Here is a 10,446-nt window from a genome sequence, read left to right as displayed (position 1 = left end):
ATTTTAAAAAATATCTTGTTAAGAATTCAACGATATAGTGGCGCAGATAACATAAATATTAAACTATGATTACATTTTAATATTTAAAAAAAAAATAAGTAGGGACTTCATTTTACTATTCTGAACACATAGTGATAGATTCAAACTATTCTGTTTTCTCTACAAAAGAGACTCGAACCTTTGCGGTGGGAGAGAGAATAAACAAAGAAAAACCGTTAAAGGGACTTTGATTGTTTTCTGTGACTTCAAAAGATTCCTTTATTTTATTTCCCCCCCCCTCAAATAAACTATCTCAGTCTTTCGCTTCCAATTGCGAAATTATCGTATTTTGAAGAAACGAATTTTTGAATATTTAATATGCTAAAAAATATTCCTTTAAAACGCAGCATTAGCTAAAACCATCCAATAAATTACATGAATATTTCAAGAAATTATGTTAACTTTTTCCATCAGTCGTTTGTCCAGATGTAATCTTAGGTAACGGATCTATTCGACAGGAATAAGTGGGGTATTATTAAATGATACTGTGTGGTAAATATGATTTAATGGGATTTATCTGACTTTATTTTAATCCTCCAGTTTGACACCATTCTTCAAGAGTAGAGATATGGAGTTGGAGTGTTTGGGATACAATGGAACGGTCATCATTCACTGCCAATAGACATGTATCATCGGCATACTTGGTGATGATAGTGTTATGATGGGTTGCAATATTAGTTGTAAAAATTGTACAAAATATAGGACCAAGGATACTACCCTCAGGTACACCAGCAGACTGAAGGATGAGTAAGCGCTATTGTTATTTACCTTAAATAATCTGTCAGAGGGATAAGAAAGGTTAATGAGGAAGTATGCCGGGGTAGAATTTATGGGGGTAAGAATTTAAACCTCTCCCTCTCGGTATTTTAATAATAATAAGTATTTTAATCATAATTTCATGAGAAAATACAACGATTATACATAGTGAACCAACAAGTCAATTGCGATCGACTGATCTATCGCGAGGCCAATTTCGGTCGATCGTCTCTCACTCACGGGGATGGAATTCCATGTATCACCAACTTTGAAGCGATTGTAAAAGACAAAACAGTAATATTTTAATGTATCCTGGGAATTTGCAAAGGTCATAAATTTCTATAATTCTGATTCCCATCCAGCTCAATATATTTTAATTATAAATAATTATTGTGGATGTTTTTACGTAAGTACGTAGATAAGCCGTATATCTATATTTCTGTACAAGGTGTACTCAGCTAAGCTCTTGATAGATTAGCATAAAAGTAAGTTATATTATTCTTTCATGATTAATTTTCCTGGCCCCAAAAAAAAACCGAATGTGAAATATTGAAATCAAATTATCAGCCATACTGTTCGTTTTTGTAACATTTTTTTCATATTTACAAACAAATGGTACAACAAATCAATCTATACATTAAATTTTGATAAAAAATCAAATTGCATTTTAAGTTAGTAAAATTCTATCTTGAACAAGTTTCGAAGGATCGAAGTTTGTAAGTACCGCATTTACGGAATACAGCTATCAAAAGTTGGGTATGGAAATTTATTTTCTTCATGAGCCTATATCTCGAAAACTTAACAAGTGATCTAAAAATAAAAAATAGTTTTTAACATTACTCATCTGCATATATTATACCTCGCTGGAATGCACCTTATATTGAAACGTGCTGTATAAACATAGTATGCTTTTCAAACCCTTACGACACACTTTCAACATAAAAAGTAGCCATTATATACTGAAAATTTGGCCACCCCTGGTATAAAGGGGAATCCATTGATTAAGTAAATATGGCCTTATAACAATAGTTCCAAAACTTGGTCCGTGAGATGTTGAAAAATAATTTATCCGCAGATCATTACAAATTATTTGAAAAATATTTCTCAAGTCGTAGCTTGTAATTAGAATCGCCTTGCCCAGACAAAGTCAATATTTCCATTTGACAGATTGCATGCCATGACAGATTGGTGTCTATAAATTTGACAAAGCTCTGCTGTTTTGTGGATTTTTTGTTGTAAAAGACTAATAAGCCCAATTTTTTAACGTCAAAGTCTAAAATCTGCGTTCTTTCTCAACTCGTTATTGAATAAAAGGCATTCATAGTTTTTTTGTTCAAACTCTTTTTTTTTAAATTGTATTCTTTAAAGTTCAAAATTACAGAAATGTTACCGATTTGGCCAGAACCAGATACCAATCCTTCCATAATAAACTTCCCAACCACCCAAACCAACTTGTTTCTGACCTGGCTTCTCCTTCACTACCTAATAATCCTCCTAAACGTCTGAAAAGAAGATGGCCTCCAGATCTTCTCCTTTAGAAATGTTTTTGGAGTTCTATCAATGGGTAGATTCTCCACATGTTTTTATAATGTCATAATATCACTTACAGCAAATTGACTTGATGTGTATATATGTATACAGTTGTAAATATCAATAAATAAATTATTAAAAAAAAAAATACAGAAAATATTTTGAAATGATCCGCTAAATCTAATAAACCTTTATACACGTTTTTGGAGTTTATTTTTTTTGCCGTTGCGAAATATAGCGGCTTAAACGACGCTAATCTTCCGTTACCTATGACATAACTAACGAAATTAAACTCCACAAACCATGTAATATTTTCACTGCCGAATGCAATGCAATATAAGCAGTGCCTCACCTCTCTATATCTTTGACCAACAACAATATTATAAATAATAACTACAGATTCCGTAAGCTTGCTAAAAGGCTTATATATCCGGAGCATCCCAAAATTCCCTGTTTCGATTCCTACCTAAACCCCGAACGAACCAACCGATCTTGCTGCAACTCATCAGTGCTCCCAGGACGGGTTAAAGCAACTCCATCAGTTGATCAAAGGAAAAGGAAATTAAAGAAAGGTGGCAATCTACATAGAATGAAAGCCCAAGGACAAATAATAAAAAAAGGAAAGTAAGCCCTGTGGTGCCTCCAGCCGTAAATGTCTCGTAGAGAAGATGTCGTCATGACTACGCTGATAATAGGCCTCACGGGCTCAATCATTCTTATCTTATCTCAGAACTAACAATTCCAGTATCATGATAACAATTTGAAAATTAGCCATGTCTTAGAAGAATGTCCTTATGTCACCTCATGCCTCAATACTTTTTTTTTTCTTTTTTTTATTAACCCTGGATATCTCAAAAGACAATATGGACAAATAAATAATATCACCGCACTAATTTCCCCAAAAATCTTATTGGTATAAAAAGTAAGATCAATATTTACTAAACTAGTTACTACACTAGACTAAACTAACAGATCGAAGGATCGAACTGATCTAAGCTGGGGGGAGGGAGAGGGAGGAGCGCTTTATAGTACAAGATATAGGAAAGAAAAAAGTCGGGTATCTTACCCCAATTTCTGATTACTTTAATGAAAACTATGTATAATCACTAAAATTGATGAGTCTGCCAAGTATAGATAGGGGGAATAAAAAATAGCGGCTGTTTCAAACCCTTAATTTTTCATTCGGAGCTCTACTATATCTTAAAAACTGCAAACAACACTAGAAAATCTAAAAGAACATTATTTAAAGAAGAGTATAGATATAGCATTTTAAAAAGTAACAATTCATAAAAATGTACTGAGATATCAGTAGTTAGTTAATTTATTTTGTGAAATCTATATCTCAGGGACTATGTGACGTATAGATGTCTATTAGCAATCAAATTACAGCTAGTTTAATATACTATAAAGTTTATGACCTTTACCTTCGTAGGAATAGTAGTTTTTATGATATTTGCTAAAATAAATTGATTTATAGTTGTTTCATTTCAGAAACAATTGGACGTACTGATGTCTGCAAGGACTCAAATTAAAGCTAGTTAAATTTACGATAAAATTGTTAATAATGTTTATCTTTGTAGGAGTAGTAGTTTTTATGATATTTGACCAAATAAACTGACAAAATGTTAATTTCTAGTTTTTCGTATAAAATGTTGGATTTTTTAGCTCCAGACCCATAAGACGCAACTATGTGACGTACATATGTCTATTAGCACTCAAATTAAAGATAATTAAATGAGCTATAAAGTAGTTTATGACGTTTATTTTCGTAGGAGAAGTAGTTTTCATGAAATATGCTAAAATAAATTGATTTATTATTGTTCGGACTACTACTAAAACTACTACCCCTACGAAGATAAGTGTCATAAACTACTTTATAGCAAGTTAAATTCCCTTTATTTTGAGTGTTGGCAGACATATGTGCCAACACTCAAAATACTTCGTAGGGGTAGTATTTTTTATGATATTCACATATGAATATAAATTTGGCATATAAAAATCAGTCCGAACAACAATAAATCAATTTATTTTAGCATATTTCATGAAAACTACTACTCCTACGAAAATAAATGTCATAAACTACTTTATAGCTCATTAAATTATCTTTAATTTGAGTGCTAATAGACATCTGTACATCACATAGTTCCTGAGATATAGATTTTTCAAAATAAATTATCTAACTACTCAAAGTTCAGTACGTTCCATACAATCTTTTTGATACAATTGAACGTAAATAGCTATATTAGGGCTTACATTTTAGCAAATTTACTCTAGTTTAAATGATGCTCTCTCAGATTTTCTATTGTTGTAGGTAGTTGTAATGATATAGAGATCTTAACGAAAAATTATTTTCTTTTTGCGTTTTGAAGCACCCATCATTCTCCCTACCTATACTTGGTAAACTTATCAATTTTAACTAGTAATTATACATAGTTTTCATTAAAATAATCTAAAATTTGGGGTGAAATAACTGACTTTTTTCTCCTCTTGTGCTCTTGCACTAATATGTACACATCTGAAAGATCTGACAGCACCTGTATCCATGAGGGTTGTTCTGGTTATTTATTTGACGAGGAAAAAACAATAGAATTAGTATTTCAATTTTTAGAATCATAGAATTTACTGTCACAAATATAACATAAAACAGACAAAAAATAATTAAAACAAATGTAAAGATAAACAAATGGTGTTGATGATCTGCGAAAAAAAAACAACGAAAGAACAAATGATGATAATATACTTGAACTTCCTTCACTACAGCTGTGATACTAAGCTTACAATGCTATCACGCTTCGCTGGTCTAGTAGGTTTATCGATGGCCGGTTAAACTGAGATTTAGAGAAAATCTACGTTTAAGTAAGTAACCACACAAGGAATCTTTCATAGTTCCTATTGGATGACACATGTGTGCTCGCAGTTAATAATAACACTTTAATTTCATCCCAAACTCTCTAATTCCATATCACAGCCTTCAAAGAATGGTGTCGTAATTGGAAGATTAAAATAAATAGCAATCAATCGCATCAAATCACTCTTACTCTTCGTCGTAATCCTACCGACTGCCCTACAGTATACTTTAATAATGTGGCTCTTACCCCTGTCGAACAAATCCGCTACCTTGGGCTGCAACTGGACAAACAACTAACTTACTACACAAACCATCTAAACTTCCAGCTCATTACAAGAGACTGATCTACATGACTGTAATAAGACCAATCTGGACATACGGAGTTAAGCTTTTTGGCTTCAATAAACCTCCGAAATTCCTCTCCTATCCAACCCTTTTCATCCAAATTCTTTCGTATAATCCTCAATGCTCCTTACTTTTTCACAAATAAAATCGTACATAAAGACCTTAATGTTCCATTTGTAGCCGATCTATCCCGAACCAGCTACCATTCCTTCCATTATAAACTCCCTAACCACCCAAACTACTAGTTTCTAACCTTGCTTCCTCTTCCATTCCTGACAATCCTCCGAGGCGTCTGAAAAGAAGATGGCAAAGAGACAAGCTGTTGTGAAATCGTCATTAGAGTGCTACCAATGGGTAGTTTCTCTACACGCCTGTAACACCCCAATTTAACTTAGATCAGATTTTGCATTACTCCATTATAAACTAAAATCAAATTTACTGAATGTACGTATATAAATGAACAGTTGTAAATTTCAAAAAAATATTTAGAAAAAGTTCCTGTTGGATCTGCTATCTAGGGTGTATCGTATTATTCCATTTCTTTCCAAATTAAATAAAAATGGATTTGATCAAGATAGACGATTGGTAGACGAAGACTTCAAAGAATAGTTGCTCAGGCAATAATGAAAAAAAAAGTACTAAAATAATAATTTAAGTAATAAAAAAGTAATAATGAATTTTTTCAGTGATTTCGACTGTCAAAAGTAGTTGTTCACCTGGTTCCTAATAATTTGAATTAAATAATTTTCGGTTTGATTAAATGTTTCTTCAGTCAATGGTGGCCGACCTCCTGTCTAAATCGAGTACTGCTTGTTGGCAACATTTTTTTCTTTTTGCAACCTCCTTAATATTTTTGTACTTATTCCTTTTTTTTTTTTAATAATTTATTTATTGATATTTACAACTGTATACACATATATACAACAAGTAAATTTGCTGTAGGTGACATAGTGACATGATAAAAACATGTCAATAACATTTCTAGAGGAGAAGATCTCGAGGCCATCTTCTTTTCAGACGCCTTGGAGGATTATTAGGTAATGCAGGAGAAGGCAGGTTAGAAACAAGTGGATTTGGGTGGTTGAGAAGTTTATTATGGAAGGAACGGTATCTAGTTCTGGCCAAATCGGCAACATATGGAATATTGAGGTCCTGATGGATGACTTGATTTGTGACAAAGTAAGGAGCATTAAGGATTTTACGAAGGATTTTGGACTGTAAGGATTGGATTCTGGAGGAATTGGATGGTTTAGTAGAGCCCCAAAGCTCAACTCCGTATGTCCAGATAGGCCTTATAATAGTCATGTAGATCAGTCTTTTGTAATGGATTGGCAATTTAGACCGTTTGTCTAGTAAATGTTGCAATAGTCGGAATCTACGAGCATTTTCTTGTCTTTTTAGTCTTGTATGAGGATTCCATGTCAGTCGTTTGTCGAGATATAGTCCTAAGTAACGGATCTGTTCGACAGGAATAATTGGGGTATTATTAAAGGATATTGTAGGGGAAGAGGTCATACGTCCTTAATTGAACATGTTAGTTTGTGTTGAACTCTTTTTCTATTTCTTCCCAACAGTCTAGTTTTTGTTTGGATGAAACAGTATCATTTTTTTTTTTTTTTTTTTTTTCTTTTTTATAAACATTCCCAATTTTCTCTCAAAGGTTATAGATGATTTATTTATTTTTACTCTTTTTTTTTTTTTTTTTTTTTTGTATTTTCGATGTTTCTGCTATATATTTATTCACCAATCCTAAGAGAATCTCCTCCTCCCTAGGAAAGAAGTCCGAACTTCTCTTGTACATGCTGAAACAACAATGTCAATATAATTGTACTAATGAGAAAACGAAACTTTACCGAGTTCTCTATTTATTTTGTGTAAATTAAGTTGTTTGAGTTTACCTAAAAAAGAATTTCATTACCTACCCTAACAAATTATGATTCACTGATTTAAAATTGCTATAGTTTTACGGTAATTATACTGAAGTGTAAATAGTTATCTGTATATTAACGTGAGGAGAAGATATTCGGGGGTGCGGTCAGAAAGATATACACAAATAAACGAAACTTATTTATTTGTGGCGACGTTTCGACCTGAATTTTTGGCCTTCATCAGGGACTCGAAGAAGATTCCGTTAAAAGTAATTTTTATAACCTTTATTAATTAATTATTATTATTAATTTCATATAGAGAAAAACTTTTCAAACATTTTATTTTATATCTCAGGTTCTGATTTGTTTAATTAGAACCAGTTTGCGCCCTTTGGTTCAGTTTATAGAGCCCTAAACCACTGCTAAGTTTGGTGTAGGTTGGTTGAGTCATGTTGAAGTTAGTTCTATTTTTTTAATTTTTCAAAAGAAATCAAAAGCTTTGTTCCACTCCTAAAAAAATCTTTCAATACATTTTGATTGGTCAGTTAGTCTCAATTGTTTCAATACAGTGCTAATATTTAAGCACAATGAAGATTATTATATTAAAACTATTCATATTTTGCTTTTTAAATAGCTATATCTCGAGAACTATTGGACGTAAATAGCTCTTTTAGAGTTATTATTTCAGAAAATTTACTCTTCTTTAAATAATGTTCTCTTAGATTTTCTAGTGTTGTTGGTAGTTTTAAGATATAGGGCTCCGAATGAAAAATTTATGGTTTTTTAAGGTTTTGAAACAGCTGTCATTTTTTAATCCCCCTACCTATACTTGGCAGACTCATCAATTTTGACTAGTAATTTTACATAGTTTTTATTGAAATAATCAAAATTGAGATGAGATAACTGCCTATTTTTTTTTTCCCGGCTCTTGTACTAATAGATTTAGAGGAAAATATCATAAAAAGTTGGTTAAAAGAGATACTTGACTGGATGAATAAGATTTTAAAAAATAAATAAATAAAAATGATAATATAATTTAAGAAATAAATAAGTCAAAACACACAAACCGACAGGTCCTCATACTAAAATTAATTAATTATTCAAACTTATTTAGCAATTAAAGAATTTCAAATCTTGAAATAGAATTATAAAGTGAGAAACGTAGGGCGTTGATGACCTCAGGGTTTTACGCCAAAAAGCCCCAAACAACAACTAAAATAAATAAAACAATGAATAATCTCAGGGGTAATTCATGCAGGTGATGATGTATGATCTCCTGGGAGTCCAAAATAATATTTTTTAATGAGGTGTAGATAGTTGACCGTAGATTAATGATTGATAACTGATAATTGAACAGTACAAAATTTTAATTGATTTGATTATCAATCAATTAAAATTTTGTACTATTCAATTATCAATTATCAATTTTTTATCATTTATGATTTAATTCAATATTTTGTATAATTCTAAATTTGTTTGGGTCCTATTCCTTTTCAATTGTATGTTTCTCTAAATGTTGTTGTTATCTCGTTTGTTATATAGCCCTGATGAAGAATTGAAACTCAGGTCGAAACGTCGGCATGAAATAAATAAATATGATTTTGTTTATTTATGTTGTTCTTTGCTGACCGCACCCCCCGACAAACTTCTCCAATAATATTTTTTAATATTATCAAAATAATATTTTAATATTGTCCAAAATTTTTTTTTTTAAATATATTTTTTAAGATCGCAATATCCCCGATGCTAACACCTAGGCCTTCTAAGAAGCTCCTTGTTCAATCTCGTATTTTTCTGCCAGATAAACGCGAGATATTAATTGATATCAAAGTTTCATAGTGTTCAATTAATATATATACACTCTCAAATATAGCAATAGCGAAGCATTGCTAGCTCTGCTATTATCAAATAGCATTCGTTTTCCATTAGATAATAAATATTGGACTAAATGAGGAAACATGTTTGTTTTTTTTATTAAAAATAATTTAAGATAGTAAGGTATTTATTTTAATTATATTTTTTATTTTTTCCGGCCAAGATATTATGTTATATTATATCAAAGCTTACTAGTTATTTCAATCTAATACTAAATAAAAGAAATGTAATGTATATTTTAGAGCACCTGAAGATGCGGGGATGACCCCAGAACGATGTGATTTAATTATTGATTTCTAAACAATTAACATATTCACTAAATACAATTAGATAATATTAAAAATCTACCTAAATTATAAGACTTAATTACGATTTTTTTTTTTATGCTTCTACAGATCCAGAGGTTCTTCAGGCCTCTTTCGCTGAGCCGATTCGAAGATTTCAAAATCCTCAACATCAGGTAATCAAAATTAAGTCATGTAGTAGCCATTGAAACCGCATGACCTTAAGCCTCTTGCATCCCGCAGCGACCAGGGTCAGGTGAGCTTCCACTTCTTCGCCTACAGGCACGACCTCAGCAAAGTCCGTGAGGTCCAGCAGAGGTTATCAGAAAGAGGGAAGCTGGGCGACCAGGTCATCTTGCAGTCAACAGCGAGGCTCCGTCACGAGCAGGGCCTGAGGATGGAGGTAACTAATATAGTCATAGATTTATTGAGACCGTTGTAGCCGAGTGTGTTGAGGCATCACCTTAGCAACCTCGAGACTCCAACGGCCCGTATTCTACTAGGGCCTAGGTGGGTTGACTTTCATTTCGTGGCAGTCTCAAGAAATGGAAACTCGACTCTCTCACTCTGGTTAGAATAGATTGGTTACCTATAATCAAGGTGGAGGATAAACAAAATAACAATATTAGATTTATTTTCTAACACAAACTCCTATTTCGTCAATGCTAAGAAGATTACAAACATCGTTAAAAATACAAATGAATGATGATGACGAAATATTAGTGGCATCCAGTTCAAATCTATAAAATATTATGAACATAAATTAAAGTGTGCCAATACTTTTTTGACTGTCTAAAAAGAATTTTTATTTTATAATTTTGTAAATTTTTAATATTCATTTTAGGGCTATGTATATTTACGAATATTTTATTAAATAATAATGCATAAATATAAAATTTTT

At 31.8% G+C, this 10,446-nt stretch overlaps 1 protein-coding gene across 1 annotated transcript in view; it reads left to right on the top strand.

Annotated features, from left to right (window-relative positions):
* LOC106687952 (uncharacterized) overlaps positions 1–10,446 on the top strand; it is a 79,254-nt gene that overhangs the window by 41,837 nt on the left and 26,971 nt on the right. The window contains exons 2-3 of the mRNA XM_067048295.1: positions 9,657–9,721; positions 9,772–9,948. Of these exons, the coding sequence (XP_066904396.1) occupies positions 9,657–9,721; positions 9,772–9,948 (242 nt within the window). The remainder of the gene's footprint in view (positions 1–9,656; positions 9,722–9,771; positions 9,949–10,446) is intronic.

This window comes from Halyomorpha halys, unplaced genomic scaffold, assembly GCF_000696795.3.
Source record: "Halyomorpha halys isolate HHAL.00 unplaced genomic scaffold, Hhal_1.1 Scaffold1033.1, whole genome shotgun sequence".
Lineage (NCBI taxonomy): Eukaryota > Metazoa > Arthropoda > Insecta > Hemiptera > Pentatomidae > Halyomorpha > Halyomorpha halys.
This window is presented reverse-complemented; position numbering and strand designations above follow the sequence as displayed.